This window comes from Leptonychotes weddellii, chromosome 1 (assembly GCF_054177405.1).
Source record: "Leptonychotes weddellii isolate Sample4059 chromosome 1, ASM5417740v2, whole genome shotgun sequence".
NCBI classification, from domain to species: domain Eukaryota; kingdom Metazoa; phylum Chordata; class Mammalia; order Carnivora; family Phocidae; genus Leptonychotes; species Leptonychotes weddellii.
In genome coordinates this window covers 60,192,167-60,211,994 of record NC_138369.1, presented here as the reverse complement: position 1 = coordinate 60,211,994, position 19,828 = coordinate 60,192,167, and the positions used below count along the sequence as shown (strand labels likewise).

At 42.5% G+C, this 19,828-nt stretch overlaps 1 protein-coding gene across 1 annotated transcript in view; it reads left to right on the top strand.

The window, feature by feature from the left end:
* Positions 1–12,448: 12,448 nt before the first annotated feature.
* The window catches only part of LYZL4 (lysozyme like 4), a 13,886-nt gene continuing 6,506 nt past the window's right edge, over positions 12,449–19,828 (top strand). Inside the window, exons 1-3 of the mRNA XM_006746287.2 lie at positions 12,449–13,626; positions 13,740–13,889; positions 17,308–17,386. Coding sequence (XP_006746350.2) covers positions 13,170–13,626; positions 13,740–13,889; positions 17,308–17,386 — 686 coding nt within the window. The 5' untranslated portion in view covers positions 12,449–13,169. The remainder of the gene's footprint in view (positions 13,627–13,739; positions 13,890–17,307; positions 17,387–19,828) is intronic.

The window sequence follows — 19,828 nt, the reverse complement described above, 5'->3', positions numbered from 1 at the left end:
TTATACCTTTGCTCGAGGTTGTGTGATTGCAGTATCAGCTTGATCAGCCAATTCTGCTCAGTCAGTGGGGTGGTTTGTCAATAGGAAGCCAGAGCAGATGGCCAATGTGGTAAGGGCTCAGACAGACAGTTGCCTAGAGACTTGAGCCAGGGCAAGAGCAGAGTGGAGGGGATGTGTCAGTTACCTATTGCTGTGTAACAGCTCCCCCAGCCCCCCAAACTTAGTGGCTTAAAACTAGAGGCATTCATTATTGCTCACTAGTCTATGGGTCAACAGGACATTTCTGCCTATCTTGACAGGACTTGGTTGATTTTGGCCATCATCATTCAAGCATCTTTGGTCAGCTAGAGGCTGGCTAGTAGGTGACCTTACTCACATTCCTAGTAGTTAACTGGGTGTCCACTGAGGTACAGGGGTGATGGGTGCCACTCATCTCTCAGAAGATGAGGCCAGGCTTGTTTACATGGTGGGTAGGGTTCAGAATGAGCAGAAGCTGCCAAGCTTCTTCAGACCTGGGATCAACACTGGCACTGCATCACTTCGACTGCCTTCTGTTGGTCAAAGCAAGGCACAAGACGAGCTGAGATTGGAGGGGTGGGGAAAGAGATCCCTCCTTGATGGGAGGGGCTAAAACTGACATAACAAAGAGGCATGAAAACAGAGAAAACTAGAATTGTGACCTTTTTCTTTTGGCAAATAATCTACCACAGTGGATGAGGGAGAAGTTCCTTTTCTGATAATATGCCTTTTCAGAGATGGTAATTTTTGCAGATGGGATATTTATTGATTAGCCTATAGTTGTGAAAGGCACTTTGGTTCTTGTTTAACCAGTCTCCAGGCCCTGGAGCCATCCTTGAGCTGCCCCTTCTCTTGTATTTCACTTACATGGTCTCCAAGGCCATGGATGCAGATTCTTGTCAGAAATGAGCCCAGCCCAGGCTCTCACTGGCTCCTGAAAAAGGGAAAGAAGAAGAAGAAAAAAAGGACTCTTTCACAATAAGCCAAGGAGATGTCCCCCACCGTGTCAGCATTGACCGACAGTTCCATAGGTGGGAGATGTAAGCTGGAGCCACATAAGCCTTCTCTGGCTGCCCAGAAAGCTGAAAAGACAAAACGTGGTGTGTAGTATAGTCTCTCAAGGACCAGTTTGAGGAAGAGGAGCCTGGGAGGCTGGAGAGTCTGGGACCGGAACATGCCAAGATTCTAGGACTGCAGGGGAGAATGTCTCTCAACGTACACATTCTTCAGAACCAGCACATTGTCTTCTAACTCCAGAACACATAGAAGGTCCAGATAACAAGAAGTACATATAAGGCCAGTTCCCAAGGCCACCACTTTCTCTCCTAATGAAAATTCGGTTTAGGTCGTGCCAATGAGGAATGCATGCCAATGCATCATTCCTGGGAGGGGCATATTACATTAGAGCTTCCCACAATCACAGGAACCTACCAGAGCCACATCCCTGGAAAACCTAGCAGCAGGAATGTGGGTGTCCCATAAAAAAATGAATATACCCTTACTTCACCAATTGGTGCACTGGGAGTAGCTTGTTTGGGAGTAAATCTGAAGGACATAAATGTCAATCTGGCCTTGGGTTGAATTCTGTGTGTGAGGAGCATCAGGTAAATCAATAGTGATCCAATTACTTTCTATTTTTAGAGTAAGTTAAAAAGCCAAACAAGGTGAAATAAGCCAAACACAAAAGGTAAATATTGTATGCTTCCTCTTATATGAAATACCTACAATAAGCAACTTCTCAGAGACAGGAAGATGAAGGGTTTCCAGAGGCAGGAGGGAGGCAGGAATGGAGAGTTATTGTTTCATGGGTACAGAGTTTCTGTTTCGGTGATGAAAAAGTTTCAGAAATAGTGGTGATGGTTACACAACATTGTGGATGTAATCAATGCTACTGAATTGTACACTGAAAAATGGTTAAAATCACAAAAGTTATGGTTTTTTTTTTAAAGATTTTATTTATTTATTTGACAGAGAGAGACACAGTGAGAGAGGGAACACAAGGAGGGGGAGTGGGAGAGAGAGAAGCAGGCTTCCTGCCGAGCAGGGAGCCCGATGTGGGGCTCGATCCCAGGACCCTGGGATCATGACCTGAGCCGAAGGCAGACGCTTAACGACTGAGCCACCCAGGTGCCCCACAAAAGTTATGTTACATATATTTTACCACAACCTAAAAAAAATGTAATATTCCCAAACCATCCAATTGTATATTCTAAATGGGTTAATTGTATAGAATTAATTATATTTCAATGAAGCTGCTTTATTTTTTTGTTTTCTTATTTTTATTTTTAAATTATTTATTTAAACTCAATTTAGTTAACATATACTGTATTATTAGTTTCAGGGGTAGAATTCAGTGATTCATCTGTTGCCTACAACACCCAGTGCTTATTACATCAAGTGCCCTCTTTAATGCCCATCACCCAATTATCTCTCCCCTCCAGTGACCCTCTGTTTGTTCTCTATAGTTAAGAGTCTCTTACGGTTTGCCTCCCTCTCTCTTTTCATCTTATTTTATTTTTCCTTCTCTTCCCCTATGTTCATCTGTTTTGTTTCTTAAATTCCACATGGGAGTGAAATCAGATGGCATTTGTCTTTCTCTGGCTGACTTATTTTGCTTAGCATAGTACCATCTAGTTCCATCCATGTCATTGCAAATGGCAAGATTTCATTCTTTTTGATGACTGAATAATATTCCATTGTGTATATATATACCACATCTTCTCTATCCATTCATCTGTCAATAGACATCTGGGTTCTTTCCATAGTTTGGCTATTGTGGACATTGCTGCTATAAACATTGGGGTGTATATGTCTCTTTGAATCACTATATTTGTATCCTTTGAATAAATACCAATAGTGCAATTGCTAGATCATAAGGCAGTTTTATTTTTAACTTTTTTTTTTAAAGATTTTATTTATTTATTTGACAGAGAGAGACACAGCGAGAGAGGGAATACAAGCAGGGGGAATGGGAGAGGGAGAACCAGGCTTCCCGCGGAGCAGGGAGCCCGATGAAGGGCTCGATCCCAGGACCCTGGGATCATGACCTGAGCCGAAGGCAGACGCTTAACGACTGAGCCACCCAGGTGCCCCTATTTTTAACTTTTTGAGGAAGCTTCATACTGTTTTCCAGAGTGACTGTACCAATTTGCATTACCACCAACTGTGTAAGAGGGTTTCCCTTTCTCTGCATCCTTGCCAACACCTGTTGTTTCCTGAGTTGTTATTTTTAGCCATTCTGACCAGTGTGAGGTGGTATGTCATTGTGGTTTTGATTTGTATTTCCCTGACGGCCAAATGATGTTGAGCATTTTTTCATGTGTCTGTATGTCTTTTATTATTATTATTATTATTATGTTATGTTAGTCACCATACAGTACAGTACATCATTAGTTGTTTTTTTTTTTTTAAAGATTTTATTTATTTATTTGACAGAGAGAGAGACAGTGAGAGAGAGAACACAAGCAGGGGGAGTGGGAGAGGGAGAAGCAGGCTTCCCACGGAGCAGGGAACCCGATGCGGGGCTCGATCCCAGGACTCTGGGATGATGACCTGAGCCGAAAGCAGACGCTTAACGACTGAGCCACCCAGGCGCCCCACATCATTAGTTTTTGATGTGGTATTCCATGATTCGTTATTTGTGTATAACACCCAGTGCTCATTACAACACATGCCCTCCTTAATACCCATCACCGGGTTACCCTATCCCCCCACCCCCTCCCCTCTAGAACCCTCAGTTTGTTTCTCGGAGTCCATAGTCTCTCATGGTTCGTCTCTTCCTCCAATTCCCTGCCTCATTTTTCCCTTCCTTCTCCTAATGTCCTCCATGTTATTCCTTAAGTTCCACATATGAGTGAAACCATATGATAATTGTCTTTCTCTGCTTGACTTATTTCACTTAGCATAATCCCCTCCAGTTCCATCCATGTCGATGCAAGAGGTCGGTATTCATCCTTTCTGATGGCTGAGTAATAATCCATTGTATATATGAACCACATTTCCTTTATCCATTTATCTGTTGAAGGGCATCTTGGCTCCTTCCACAGTTTGGCTATTGTGGACATTGCTGCTATGAGCATTGGGGTGCATGTGCCCCTTCTTTTCACTACATCTGCATCTTTGGGGTAAATACCCAGTAGTGCAATTGCTGGATCATAGGGTAGCTCTATTTTTAACTTTTTGAGGAACCTCCATACTGTTTTCCAAAGTGGCTGTACCAACTTGCATTCCCACCAACAGTGTAAGAGGGTTCCCCTTTCTCCACATCCTCGCCAACATTTGTTGTTTCTTGCCTTGTTAATTTTTGCCATTCTAACTAGTGTAAGGTGGTATCTCAATGTGGTTTTGATTTGAATTTCCTTGATGGCTAATGATGTTAAACACTTTTTCATGTGTCTGTTAGCCATTTGTGTATCTTCTTTGGAGAAGTGTCTGTTCATGTCTTCTGTCCATTTTTTGACTTGATTGTTTTTTTGGGTGTTGAGTTTGAGCAGTCCCTTATAGATCATGTGTCTTTATGTCTTCTTTGGAGAAATGTCTGTTCATCTCTTCTGCCCATTTCTTGACTCTTGATTTCTTGTTTTGGGGGTGTTGAGTTTGATAAGTTCTTTATAGATTTTGGATACTAGCCCTTTATCTGGTAAGACATTTGCAAGTATCTTCTCCCATTCTGTAGGTTGTCTTTTGGTTTTGACTCTTTCTTTTGCTGTGTAAAAGCTTTTTATCCTGATGAAGTCCCAGTAGTTCAGTTTGCTTTTGTTTCCCTTGCCTTTGGAGATGTGTCTAGCAAGAACTTGCTGTGGCCAAGGTCAAATAGGTTGCTGCCTGTGTTCTCCTCTAGGATTTTGATGGATTCCTGTCTCACATTTAAGTCTTCCATCCATTTTGAGTTTATTTTTGTGTATGGTGTAAGAAGGTGGTCCGGTTTCATTCTTCTGCATGTGGCTGTCCAATTTTCCTGACACCATTTGTTGAAGAGACTGTCTTTTTTCCATTGGATATTCTTTCCTGCTTTGTCAAAGATTAGTTGACCATAGAGTTGTGGGTCCATTTCTGGGTTCTCTATTCTGTTCCATTGATCTATGTGTCTGTTTTTGTGCCAGTATCATACTGTCTTGATGATTACAGCTTTGTAGTACAGCTTGAAGTCAGGAATTGTTATGCCTCCAGCTTTGGTTTTCTTTTTCAACATTCCTTTGGCTGTTTGGAGTCTTTTGTGGTTCCATACAAATTCTAGGACTGTTTGTTCCAGCTCTTTGAAAAATGCTGATGGCATTTTCATAGGGTTTGCTTTGAATGTGTAGATTGCTTTGGGTAGCATAGATATTTTAACAATATATGTTCTTCTAATCCATGAGCATGGAGTGTTTTTCCGTTTCTTTGTGTCTTCCTTAATTTCTTTCCTGAGTGTTCTATAGTTTTCAGAACACAGATCCATTACTTCTTTGGTTAGGTTTATTCCTACATATCTTATGGTTTTTGGTGTAATTGTAAATGAGATCAATTCCTTGATATCTCTTTCTTCTGCTTCACTGTTAATGTATAGAAATGCAACTGACTTCTGTGCATTGATTTTACATCCTGCAACTTTACTGAATTCCTGTATCAGTCCTTGCAAGTTTTTGGTGGAGTTTTTTGGGTTTTTTTACATAGAGTATCATGTCATCTGTGAAGAGTGAAAGTTTGACTTCTTCTTTGCTGCTTTGGATGTCTTTTATTTCTTTTTGTTGTCTGATTGCTGAGGCTAGGACTTCTAGTACTATGTTGAACAACAGTGGTGAGAGTGGGCATCCCTGCTGTGTTCCTGACCTTAGGGAAAAAGCTCTCAGTTTTTCCCCTTTGAGGATGACATTCGTTGTGGGTATTTTCTATATGGCTTTTAAGATGTTGAGGTATGTTTGCTCTATCCCTACATGGAAAAGGGTTTTTATCAAGAAAGGGTGCTGTATTTTGTCAAATGCTTTGCAAAATCCAACAGTACATTAAAAAGATTATTCACCATGACCAAGTGAGATTTATTCCTGGGCTGCAGGAGTGGTTCAACATCCACAAATCAATCATTGTGATACACCACATTAATAAGAGAAAGGACAAGAACCATATGATCCTCTCAATAGATGTAGAAAAAGCATTTGACAAAATACAGCATCCTTTCTTGAAAAAAAATTTTTTTTAAAGGCAACCAATGGTATTGTGGCTTCCCTAAACGTCAGCTGAAAGAGAAATGAAATCCAATTACTGACATACAGAACAATGAACTTTAAATAAACATAAACACAGAGAAGGTCCTTGTCACCCATGAGAGAATTCAGGATGGAAGGGATAGTCCTGCTCTTGGCCAAGCTGGAGAGCCCTGAGCTTTTCTCATAAGGTGAGTGGGCCAGGGCTACTCAAGACACAACTCAAACTGCATGAAGCCAAGAGGAATGGGAAAGCCCTGAGGTGGGCTGGCTTCAGGTACAGCCAGATCCAGAATTCAAACGATGTCACCAGAGGACTTAGTTTATCTTGGTCTCTTGGCTCTGCCGGCTGTGGAGTTGGCTTCATTCTCTGGCTTCTCACAGTGGCCTTTGGCAGCTGCAGGATCAACCCTCATGGTCACGCAACCCTTTCAGAAGCTCGCCTCTTCTGGAAGATTCATGCACACTGGGGTATACCTCTTCTCCAGAAGTTTTTATCAAAATCTTAATCTTCTCTCTGATTAGTACAGCTTAGGTTACTTGATCATTCCTGAACCAATCACTGTGCTCAGAAGAATGTGATGTGCTGATTGGCTTAGGCTGGTCATGTGCTCACACCTGGAGCCACGCATGGAGCCCTCCGCAGATGGTGGGCGAGTGATGGATAGCCATGTCCAGGTAGAAAATTCAAGGTGTTCACATTATGGAGGCAAAGTATGAATCCACCTTACAAAGGTTGTGAGCACTCTCAGTAATGACAGAGAAAGACTTGTCCCTAAGAGATGTAAGTTTAGCACAAAACAAGTGGCTGAGTCTTATCTCTTAACCTTACAGTTTGGGCTTGATGCCTTGAGGCTGGTTTCTTCTGTGCATACTAAACTTTCACTTCCTCTTTGCTCGGCTTACTAACATTTTATTTTTCAGGTATGTCCTCCCATTAGCCTGGCAGTTCCCTCAAGTTTAAGGGCAGAAGATGTGGCCGGTTCCTCATTGAGCCCACCCTAGACCCAGTACATAGTCTGTGCTTAATAACTGCTCTTTTAATGATTGAATGAATAAGGAAAGACAGAGGAATAGAATGTCCTGGTCTGATTGGGTGGGAGAGCAATGTCTGGCTATAATCATTGTCTAACTTGGCAGGTCAACTAGTTAGTTGTGCAGGTCTAAGCACTTATTCCTAATTTTTATAACAAATTCGTTCTAGAAAATTCTAATTCCATTCATGTAGCCAAGTTGCTCAAAACTTGTTTGGTAGAGCATATTTTGTGCATGTGTATAAGTGTGTAAAACTCCCACGGTGAGAGCAATTATTCAAAGTCTGCTTTCTGCTCTGCCACTAAAACCTTTTAAAATATTTTGTTTAATTTTTTGAATAGGCAGCTTATTTACTTGTTTTGAAATCATGGTCAAATGTAATAAATTTCTTGCCTATCTTTCCATATACATAACAAGTGAATATGCATGAATATTACTCTGGTAAAATGATAGCATACTGAGATACTGATTTGAGGCTCTTTCTCATTTAACAATATTTCAAAAATATCTTTCCATATTAGTATGTGGAGAGCTGCCTCCTTGATTCCAAGGCTGCAAAGAATTCCATAGAATGAGATCACTTCATAACTTATGTAATCAACCTCTATTGATGGAAATATAAGTTGTTTCTAATAGTTTCCTATTTTAACCTAATACATGAATGAATGGGGGTGGCTGTGTTCCAATAAAACATCTCTGCCCAGCCCCAATAATAATAATAATAATAATAATAATAATGATGATGATAATGGTACCATGCTTTGTGCTTTCCAGGGCACTCTAGTGAATGCACTGAAGTCTCGCATAGGAATGGAAATCTGCACAAACAGCAGTGGAGGTGTTGGGGACACAGAGGAGGGCTAATAACCGACCTCCCATAAAAGACCTTTGATCCCTTTTCCCAGCTCTAGAAGTGACGTAATCCCTCTTGCCTAGAGGCTTTCTGGAAAGCATAAGAATTCAGGATTACCTTTGAAAAACTACTTAAAAATACATAAAGTTGCAAAATACTCCTCAGTGATGAGTAGTAGTGGTGACTTTTGTAAATTCAGTTGAAGAGTTAAAAGGAAGTAGATATGTGCCATTAGTACTGATCTGTCAATTATGCAAGTATAAGGCTTTGTCCAGCCAAATCAGGACAAGTTGGTCATTCCAGCTAAGTTAATAATCAAAACTTTAAGATGAGTTCTTTGAAAGACTTGAGAAAGGCATATTATTAAAAAGCATTTTACTAAAGGGATAATTGTGGGTAATTTAACTAAGAAAGTTTAGAAAAATCTTGAAAGTCTAGAAGGGAAATCTAGGAGACATTGCTCTGCTTTATGTCTGTTAGTTCTTGCTTGGCTTTAAAGTTATAGAAACTAGAAATGGATATGGGAATATGGCACAGTATGATTTACACAAAAACCTTAAGCAGTGCTCCAGTCTGTAACTCATATCTAAGAAAAGGCCATCACTAAAGATTGTTGAGCCAATGTGCATTTATGGGTTTAAGTTTCAGTGTTTATGGCCTGTTTGTTTTATGATTCTTTATTTTATCACTTTTAATTAATCAACTAATTACCAGTCATAATTGAGTCAGCCAGAAGGACTTCAGTGTTTCAAAAGGCTAGCGTTATCCTCAGTCATTTCAACATCTTTTAACTCTTTGGAGCTAGAAGGTATTTTATTAAAGATAATCCGTGTCACAAATGAGGTTGCCCAGGCTCCAGAGAAGATGTCCTTGACCATGGCCCCAACGTGGGTAAAGGAGGGAAATAATGGCTTCTCCCACTGCTCTCTACTAGAAGGCAGTTCTCTGGGGGCCAGAAGAATGCTGTGATAGGCAGAATAATGGTCCCCGACAGATGTCCATGCCCTTACACCTGAAGCCTCTGAACATGTTATTTACATGGCAAGAGGGACTTTACAGATGTAATTAAGGTAAAGGACCTTGAAATGGGGAGATTATCCTGGATTGTGTGGGTGAGCCAATCTAATCACATGAGTCCTTATAAGTGAGAGAGGAGGCAGAAGAGTGAGTCAGAGATACAACAATGTAAGAAGAGGCAGGAGGGAGTCAAAGCATGAGAGGGTTTTGATCTATCATTTCTGGTTCTGAAGATAGGGGAGGGGAGGTGGAGCCAAGAAATGCAGACAGCCCCTAGAAGCTGGGAATGGCCCTCAGCTGACAGCTAGCAAGGAAATGGGATCTCTGTCCTATAGCTACAAGGAACTTTATTCTGCTAACAACCTGAATGAACAAGGGAATGGGTTCTCCTCTTGAGCCCCCAGAAAGGAGCGCGGCCCTGCCAACACCTTGATTTTAGCCTGGTGAGATTCGTGTCAGAATTCTGATCTATAGAACTTTAAGATAATAAATTTGTGTAGCTTAAGCTGCTAAGTTTGATGTAACTTGGTACAGCAGCAATAGAAAACTAATACAGTGCATTGGTGACAGACCCCCTCTCTGATTCAGAATATTCTGGTGCATAGCAACTGATGTCATAGGAAAGATTCTAGAAGAGCAGGTCATGGAGAAGTACTTGTGGTTTAGAAGCTCTTGGGTGAAGGTAAGCGGGTTATCGAGGAAGTGGAATCTGCAGAGTCCAGGGAACTGAGTGCAGGTAGAGCAACTTTCCTGCAAAAGGTCAAAGCTGCTGCAGTGGCTGCCCCTCCCCTCCCCCGAGGAGGCCCCAAGGCCTGCAGAGGGCCTGGTGAACTGGTAAGCTGGTATAGGATGTGCAGGAACTGGGACAGATATGATGATATCCAGGTGCAGGAGACACTCAGCAAATCCATTTCCTGCTTATACGATGACCATTCTGTTGGGAAGAGTTGGCTTTTTCCCATTCATTCATTCATTCATTCATTCAACAGAGATTCACAGAGTGCCTACTATACACCAGGCTCTGTTCTAAGTTCTGGGGATAAAGCAGAGAATAAAACAGACCAGGTTTCTGCATTCCTGGTGTTTACACTGTGGTATGAGAGAGAGACAAATAAATGAACAAGGTAATTTCTGAAATTGACTTATTTTATGAAGAAAATAGAAATGATTTTCTGGGCTGGAGCAGTGATCAGAGAGTCCTATTAGAGATGCTGAGCTTATTTTTGAGCTGAGACCATGACCAGAAAGAGCAAGCTCTGTGGTGGTTGGGGGAGTCATGTTCCAGGCAGAAGAAAGAGCAGGTGCAAAGAACCTGTGGTGGGAATGAGATTGGCATGTTCAAGGAAAAGAAATGTGCAAGGTGAGTGTGGTGGTGTGAATGTGAACAAGGGGGAGAGAGGCATGAAATCAAACTAGAGACGTGCTCAGAGGCTAGAGCAGGAAGGGTCTTGTCAGCTAGGTTGAGGAGTTGGGATCTTATTTAAAGTGCCAGGGGAATCTACTGGAGATGGGTGATGTGACTGGATATATGTTTTTAAAGAGGATTTTCTAGTTACTGTATAGATAATAGGGATAGGGGGACAGGAGAGGATTGTGGAGTATCAGAGTATATCTAGGAACCTCTACAGAAGTCAGAGATGATGGTGATCTGGACTGGGATGATGGCAGAGAAGATGGCAAGAGGTGGATTGGTTTTGGAAGAACAGGGGACAGGGCTTCCAGTGATTTCGCTGCAGGGGAAGAGGGAAGGAGGGAGGACTCAGCATGCCTCTTATGAGTATGTCTGGGAGACAGATATCATCTGAAAATATCGTTTGCTCTGCTGGAAAATGTAAACATGGACTTCTCTTCCAGTATGCATTGGAATTCAGTTATTAAGCTAAGGGCAAGGATGTGTGACCATAGCTCAAAAGACAATAATCTGCTGGGGATTGAATACTTTGCATATTTAACTCATTTACTTTTCAAATCAACACAATTAGGTGAGTATTATTTTAATCATTTAGATGAGGAAACTGAGGCACAGAGAGGCTGAATAACTGTCTTAGATCACTCCTGGGATTCCTAAAATCCCAGCTATTATGGGGCAAAGTCAGAATTTGGACCCAGGCAATCTGATTCCCGAGTCTGAGCACTTAAATGCTAGGCTAGGCCCTCCTCGACAATGTATTTGGTATAACGGTGATGTCTGTAAGTAATCATGTGACTTAAGAGTTTAGACAAATGTTTAAAAGTGAAATTCTTGGGCGCCTGGGTGGCTCAGTCGTTAAGCGTCTGCCTTCGGCTCAGGTCATGATCCCAGGGTCCTGGGATCGAGCCCCGCATCAGGCTCCCTGCTCAGTGGGGAGACTGCTTCTCCCTCTCCCACTCCCCCTGCTTGTGTTCCCTCTCTCGCTGTCTCTCTCTGTCAAATAAATTTTATTTAAATAAATAAAATCTTTAAAAATAAATAAATAAAAGTGAAATTCTTCTAATTCAGGAATATACTTATTTATTTCTAATTTTTCCCAAGCTAGACATTTAGGTCATCGGTTCTCAACAGGGGACAGTTGTGTCTGCCAGGAGATGTTTGGCAATGTATGGAGACATTTTTGTCTGTCACAACTGAGGGGGAGAAGCTACTGGCATGTAGAGGCCAGGTGTGTTCCTAAATAAACTCCAGTGCACAGAAAAGCCCCCAGGACAAAGAATTTTCCAGCCTAAGTGCCAAGGTCAAGAGGCCCTTGTGCAGGTGAATGTAGGCTGGTGGACACGAATACACCTGTGAATGATGACGAACAGGAGGGTGCAATTAGTTGTCCAATTGATACATATTTTTGTAGTGTTGGGGGCTGTAGGGCATGCCAGGAAGAAGACATGTTATAATTTCCCGTTGCACATTCTAGTCTGAGAGATAAGAGATGGCATAGAACAGGACAATCACCTGCTAGGTGTTCTGGAAGTGATTCTGAGTGCAGTAGGGGCTCAGAGAAGGAACGTTAATGCAGGATTGCATCAGGTTTCAAGGAGGTGGCACCTGGAGTGGACACCTGAAGATGGAGCAGCGTTTGGGTGGAGAAAGGCATGGTAGGGTCCTGTGGATTGGGAAGAGCCATGTGTGGAGATACTAAGGTAAGAATTAGCTAGAGCATGGGCAGTGGAGTGTGGGGTAGGGAGGTGTGGGGAGGAACAGAGAAGGAGCAACGTGGGAATTCAGAGTTGACTGAATTGATTCCTCCTGATGGAGGGAGGGCAGGGTAAGGCCAGATTATAGAGGGCTCAGAAAGCCAAGTGTGAGTTTGCTATCAGGAATAGAGAACTAACAGCTTTCCCAAAGTGACATTGTATACATGCTTTGGGGACATTGAAAATACCACCTGGAGGAGTTGGCCTGGAGGAGTGGAGACGAAGAGGCTGGGCTAGGTTAGGAGATAGAGATGAGGGGTTTTAGAGGATGATGATGAGGAGGATTTAGGGGATGGAAATGAGGGGGGTTCAGGGGATGATGATGAGAAGGGTTTAGGGGATGACAATGAGGTGGTTTTATTGGAGTGGCGATGAGCAGAGTTTAGGTGGTGACAACAGAAATGGAGAAAGAGAAACTCAGGAGTCAATTCTCTGAGCACCCCCAATATGCAGCCCCCCTTCACAGATGAGAAAGCAGAGGCACCGTGAGGCTAAGGCCTTGTCTGCTGTTGCCAGTGATGACCCCCTACTACGTGGCAGGTCGGGGCTGGACTGGGGTTTGTCTCCTTGTGTGGACAGCCAGAGAAAATCTCAGTGGAGTTTGATTTGTAGACAATCTGGAGATAAGATTGTGGCCAGGGTGAGAGCGCAGCTCTGAATATATTCTAGGATAAAAGGCAATGGTGGAAAGAATTCAACATGGGAGTAGTGCTTGTGCTTGAGTAGTGGGACCACAGTGAAATTTTCCCTTCTCTTTCTGTTTCCCAACACGTACCTAATGGACAAGTTGTACTTTCACAATAAAGGGGAAGAGAAGATTTGAGCTTCTGTATCTAACGTGAAAGAGAAATGAGTGAGAAGAAAATCAAGCAGAAGCCACTGGGTTTTGCTGGAGGGAAAGAATGTGTGTGTGTGGGGGGGTAACCTTCGTAAGAGCAGTTTCCTTAGAAAATGGGGGGTCCAGAAGAGGAGGAGAGGCAGGGTTTCAGGTGTCCTGGGTTTGCAATGACATGAAGCTGAGGATTAGGGTGGGAAGAAGTATCACGGTTAAGCCAGGCAGAACTCCCCTTTCTGAACACACTGAATTGCACACCCACACCCCACAGTGCCCTTCTTTTCCTTCAGAGAAACCAGTGTCCCTGGGATCCTGGCAGGACTTCTCTGTGACTCCGCCGGCTCCCCTGGCCATTGTTGCCCTGAGCGGCCAGGAGCCTGAGAAGATGAAGGCATCCGTGGTTCTCTCCCTCATTGGCTGCCTGGTGGTTCCAAGTGGTGCTGCTATCATGGGGCGCTGTAAGGTGGCTAAGAAGCTCTATGAAGGAGGCCTGGATTATTTTGAGGGCTACAGCCTTGCAAACTGTGAGTAGGTCCCTCTTAGCCCCCTCTCCCCTCCCCTTCTTTTCCTCTGGTCCCTGCCCAGGCATCCCCACCTCTGCCGTCCTCCAAGCCACTCACCTCCTGTTCCATCTTAGGGGTGTGCCTGGCTTATTTTGAGAGCAAGTTCAACCCCACGGCCATCTACGAGAACTCACCCGGTGGCTACACTGGCTACGGCCTCTTTCAGATCCGCAGCCATGACTGGTGCGACAGGGGCAAGAACCGCTGCCACATGTCCTGCTCCGGTAGGTCCCGCCCCCTCCGTCCTACACCGGGGCACAGGGGCTGCAGCGCAGAGCACAGAGGCCAGACTCCCGGGGGGCCAGAGTTTCCAGGTTTAGAGCAGGGAGGCGGAGGGCCTGGCAGGTGCGGGCCCAGGGAGGCTGAGTGCTTCGCACTGGAGTGTGCAGGCTGTGGGTGGCAGCCAAGGGCAGAGTCATGGAAACCCCTATCCAGATGGGCAGGATGAGAGGAGGCAAGGGGGAGGCTGTCAGCATCAGAGCCCACCTGAGCCTGAAGGGTTAGAGCAGAGGGCTCTGTCTGCATGGGCCTCATCTCACCCACGCTCGGCCACACACTCTTCTTCAAGGGGAACAGTGACCACTTGGACAGGCACGAGGGGTCACTGGGAGGATACAGGAGCAGGCCATTCCTAGGGGAGCTTTCCCTGCTGCTCTCAGGGGTCCCAAGTACCTGTGGTCAAGAGGATGCACTGGCCCAGGGTTCCCTCACCCTAGCATTCACTGAGCACCCACGATGTGTCGGCCTCCTGGAGCTGACATTCTAGTGCTTGCTAAGCGCAGGGTGCTCCTCTAAGCTCTTCATTGGTCTGAATTCATCTAGTCTTCACAAAGACCCCCATGACATGGGCACTGTTATTATCCCATTCTATGAATGGGGAAACTGAGGCCCAGAGAGGGTAAGTACACGCCCAGAGCCACACAGCTGTAGGTGGTGTTGTTGAGAGGCAAACCAACACAGTGTAACTCCTGAGTCAGGAGGGTCTGAGGGCCTGGCACTCTCAGGGTCTCCCTGATGAGCAAAGCTCCCTCCCCCATGATGAGTGAGAAACATTCCAGAACCTGGCTTCTGAGCTGGTTCTTTAGGAGACAGAGTGGAGAGGTCATGGTAAAGCTTGTAACCTTCTTACGTGGTCCAGGAGAAAGCCACTCAGTGTTGGGCTCCATGCTCGGCCTGGGGACTCCAGAGAGGAGTAAGATGGTTTCCAGATTCAAGGAGAAGCAGAATTGCAAAGTAGGAGGGAAAGGTGCAGAAAACACACAGGAACCCAGTGGGAATCCCAGCTGTTCCCATTACGAGTGAGCTACATGAGCTTGTGTAGGTCCCTTCCCAGAGCTTTTTCATCTGTGAAGGGGGGATGACATTAGCTACCTCTTAAGGTTGCTATGAGCATTAAATGGGTAATGTATGTAAAACACTGTGCAGGGCCCATAGAAACCACGTGATAAAAGTCTAGCAGAGACCAAACATTAAGAACATAATTTAATTACTGTGATAGAACATTCAGTGTTGGCCTTGAGCTTCCTGGTAGCCAAGGCAAAAAGAGAAACCCAGTAGGCCCATAATTTATATCTCATAAGAAGATAGATTGATTGATGGACTGCCAGAATCTGACAGAAGAAACAAATAATTATCTGTAATAGAGGTGATACCAAGTGCTATGATGAAAATAGGGTGGATTAGATATCCTAAAAAACCCTCCCACTAGATAAAATGTAAAAAAAATAAATCTGGGGCGCCTGGCTAGCTCAGTCAGTAGAGCGTGCGTCACAACTCAGGTTGTGAGTTGATGCCCATGTTGGGCACAGAGCCTACTTAAAAAAGAAAAAGAAATAAACCCTCCATAGTACCTGGCTGAGCTGGCAAGAAAGTAAAATCCCTAAAGACTAAAATGAGAAGCGAGAATCCAGAGAGCTAAGTGAAGATTGAAGCTGATGAGGACCCAGGGGACATCAGGCACAGGTTTGAGGACATTGTGTAGACAGGGCCTGAGCAAGATAAGGAGGTGGATTGGAGACTCCACCGATACCCAAGATTCCAGAGAACTGCATTATCAGCTGAAGGATGAGCTAGAAAGTCCTGAAAGCAAAGACATTCTAAATAGAGGGGAAAACACCTCAAGCCAGTAAGACTCACAAGGAAGCATGGCGCCATCGAGAGGTACTAACTAGGTCCTGTGCTAAGTCCTGGGGACAGTTCAGAGGAATTGTATACTGTCCTTGTCCAGCAGGGTGAGGGACAGAGAGAGCACAGGCTTTGAGGCCACACAGAATCTTGGCTTGACATCTTACTAGTTATGTGATCTGAGCCTTAGTTTTCTTATCTGTAAAGTGGAGGTAATAATAGTACTTACCTCACAAGGCTTTTGTGAGTTTTTAATATACTACAGTGTATATAAAGTGCTGAGCCTGGTGTTGGGTATACTGTCTGGTGTGTGATGAATACAAGTTCATTCAAAGAATTTACAATGTTGCTGGGGATTAGGATGTGCGTGTGTGCATGTGAGCATATATGCACATGTGTATCTATGTATGCACATATGTATGTTTGTATATATGTATTTGAGTAGAGCTGAATTGAAGTGACATTTTATTCAGAAGACGGGAGAGGGTGCAGTGAGCTAGATGGTCAGTGACAGAGTTTTAAGGACTGTCCTGCTTAGATGAGCAGATACAAGTTGGGACATGAGCATGAACAAAATCCAGGAAGAGGAACTGCATATAATACCCAAGCTGTGGGTATCAGGAGTGGAGCACCCACCTTAAGGGCGGGTGCAAGCTTTGTCTCCTAACCCTTGGTAGGCCTCTAACAGTGGGGTTGTGAAAGAAGGCAATGGAAGGTGAGGTTGTAGAAATGGAAAGGCATGTTGGGGAAAGGACAGACTAAGCCAAAGATTTGGGGTTCTGTTTTATAGGCAACTAGGGGGCACTGAAGTAATGTTTAAAGGAAAAGCAATCAGACTGGATTAGGGAAAGAGAGAGACTGAAGTGTAGTCAAGAAGGAAGTAACCCAGGTGGGAGGTCTTGGCTTCCACATTCAAAGGAGAGAATGGAATGTTGGTCTCTCAGAGGCACCTCTGGGCCATCTTCAATGCTGTTTCTTCTGCCTGGAACACTTTTCCTTCTGTGATCCCTCCACCCCTTTTCCTTACCTACTCTTCTAGATGTCATGTGGCCCAATAACCCTTCCCTGACCTTTCGAGTCTGAATTGGGTGCCCCCACTCACCACTCCCACATTGAACAGCATTTCCCCATCATTCCAGGTATCCTTTGTATTATAATTGTCTATGATCTTTATCTCCCCCTTTCAGACTGCAGGCTCTAGGACGACAGGGACAGATTTACTGGGTTCACTATTCTACCTCCGCTGCTTTTTATATTGCTTAGCACAGAATATTTGCTATACATATTTTTAATGAAAATATTATTATAAGAATTAAAAGAAAAAAATCGTTAGATTTAGTAAAAGATGACCACAAGCTACCATCTCCCAGGGTTGTCTGGAAAAAAATCTAGGGATAGATTGATCCTTGGAATCACATGGAAGCCTCTCTAATGTGGACACCCTGTACCTTCCCTAATGTCACTCTGACTTAGCTGCTAAGTTGTGGAGTGTATTGTTCCACTTCATTTTCTCCACAGCTTTACTGAATCCAGATTTGAAGAAGACAATTGAATGTGCCAAGAGAATTGTAAAAGGAAAAGACGGTATGGGAGCATGGTAAGTGGTACGTTTTTTGAAGTCTATGTTAATGACCTTCACCCATTATCCTTAATCCTAATCTTGGCCTAATCTTGGTCTCTGCACATCTATAGTCTCAAACTAGTGGGACCTTACCAAGCTAAGCAGTAGAACACCACTGAGTTCTACAACCCCAGGTCTCAGAAGGAAGGATGTAATTATCAGACAAATTGCCTTAAGTTGAATATACTCTTTCCTTCTCAAGTATTGTTTAGGGTTATTCAGGAGGCTAGGATGAGCAACCTTGAAATAAATCTCTCTATGTATTTCTGATTATTTCTTTCATCTAAATACTTAGGTTCTTAATGCATGTTGTGAAATGACTAACAAGTTTGTACCAATTTATATTAATAATAAGAGTTTAATAAAATGCCTATTTACTGCACTCTCATCAATGATAAATCTTTGCCATTTGAAAGGTATCTAACAATTTTATCTTCTTTCGTGTTTTGTGATATTCCATTAGGGCGTTTTCCCATTATGTTTGTTATATATTTAAATTTTTTTCCCCTGACCTTGTCCTTTGCTTATTTTTAAAATTCAGATGAAAAAATAAAAAAATAAAAAAAAATAAATAAATAAAATAAAATTCAGATGATCATATTCATTTGAAAGAACACTTTATATATTAGGTGTTAGATGTATTAACAAATTGTTATATATTTGTATTTTTTTCATTTCACTGAAGTTCATGTAAGTTGAAATAACAAACATACAACTAGATTATCCATCTTATTTACATATTCTTGGTCACTTATTTGGCACTATATTGAGACATCTTCTTGATTCTTTTTTTTTTTAAGATTTTATTTATTTATCTGACAGAGATTGAGAGAGAGAGAGAGAGAGCACAAGTAGGGGGAGCAGCAGAGGGAGAGAGAGAAGCAGGCTCTCTGCTGAGCAGGGAGCCCAATGCGGGGCTCGATCTCAGTACCCTGGGATCATGACCTGAGCTGAAGGCAGACGCTTAACTGACTGAGCCACCCAGGTGCCCCGATAGTTACATATTTGTTACCAAAAGTAACTGCAACTCTGATTTCTTCTTTAAGCAGATATTTGCTTTGGAAAGCCATCTGAAATTTACAAGTGTTTGGGCTTGTTTTGACTTCTTTCACTCAATATTTGTTCATATTGTTGTGTATAGTCCTAATTTGTTTGTTCCCATTGCTGCATAATATTCCATTATATGGATATATCAGTTTATAGATCCATTATTCTGTTGGTGGGCATTTGGGTAGTTTTCACTTTTTTAGTGCTGCCATGAACATTCTATACTTTTCTTTTAGTGAATATATAAATGGATTCACATTGATTATACATATACAAATATTTGGTATATTTTACCAAACCATTTTTTAAAGAGATTCAATTTACACCTCCATCAGCAGTTGTAGGATTCAGTGGCTCCAAATTATTGTCAGTGCTTGGTATTTTCTAGTTTATTCTTGTGACTGTGTAGTGGTATTGCATTGGGTTTTATTTTGTATTTCCCTGGCAACTAATGAGATTGAGCACTTTTTCAAATGTTTAGTGGCCATTTAGATATCCTTTTATGTGAAGTGCCTTTTCAAATCTTTTGTCAGTTTTTCTATTGTATTTATCTTTGTCTTATTAATTCATCAGGAATTATTTATATACTCTGGGTAAAAGTTTTTTTGTTGGATACAAGTATTACAAACATCATCTTTCATTCTGTGGGTTCCTTTTTCACCCTCTTAGTGGTGTCTTGATAAAATGAAATTCTTAGTCTTAATACAGTCTAATTTATTATTACTTTCCCTTTATGGTTAATTTTAGTTACTTTAGAGAAATATTTGCCTATTCCTAGGTCATGAGGGTATTCTTCTTAATTTTTTTTTCTAAAAGCTTTATTTAATCTTTCACATTTGGCTCTACAATACCTTTTTCTTTCTTTTTCGTGCTTCATTGCATTGGCTAGGATCGCCAGTAAATGTTGAATAGAAGTGATGATAGTGGCAATTAGGACATTATTCCCAATCTCACAGGTAAGAAGTTCAACATTTTATCATTAAGTGTTGTATTTTCTTTAAACTTTCTGAGATACTCTTAATCAGATTGAGCATTCTTTTCCATTTCTAGTTTGTTAAAGGTTTTTTTAATCATGGATGGCTATTGAATTTTGGTTATTACACATTTAGTATCTTTGCAATTCTGTGTTAGCCTATCCATCTTTTTTTTTTTTAATCCAAATTATTGCCTTTTTAATCTCTCTTCTCTTCCATGGTTTTCTCCAGAGGTTATGCCTGGTTACATCTTTTTTTTTTTTTTTTAATTTTATTATGTTATGTTAGTCACCATATAATACATCATTGGTTTTTGATGTGGTGATCCACGATCCATTGTTTTCGTATAACACCCAGTGCTCCATGCAATACGTGCCCTCCTTAATACCCATCACCG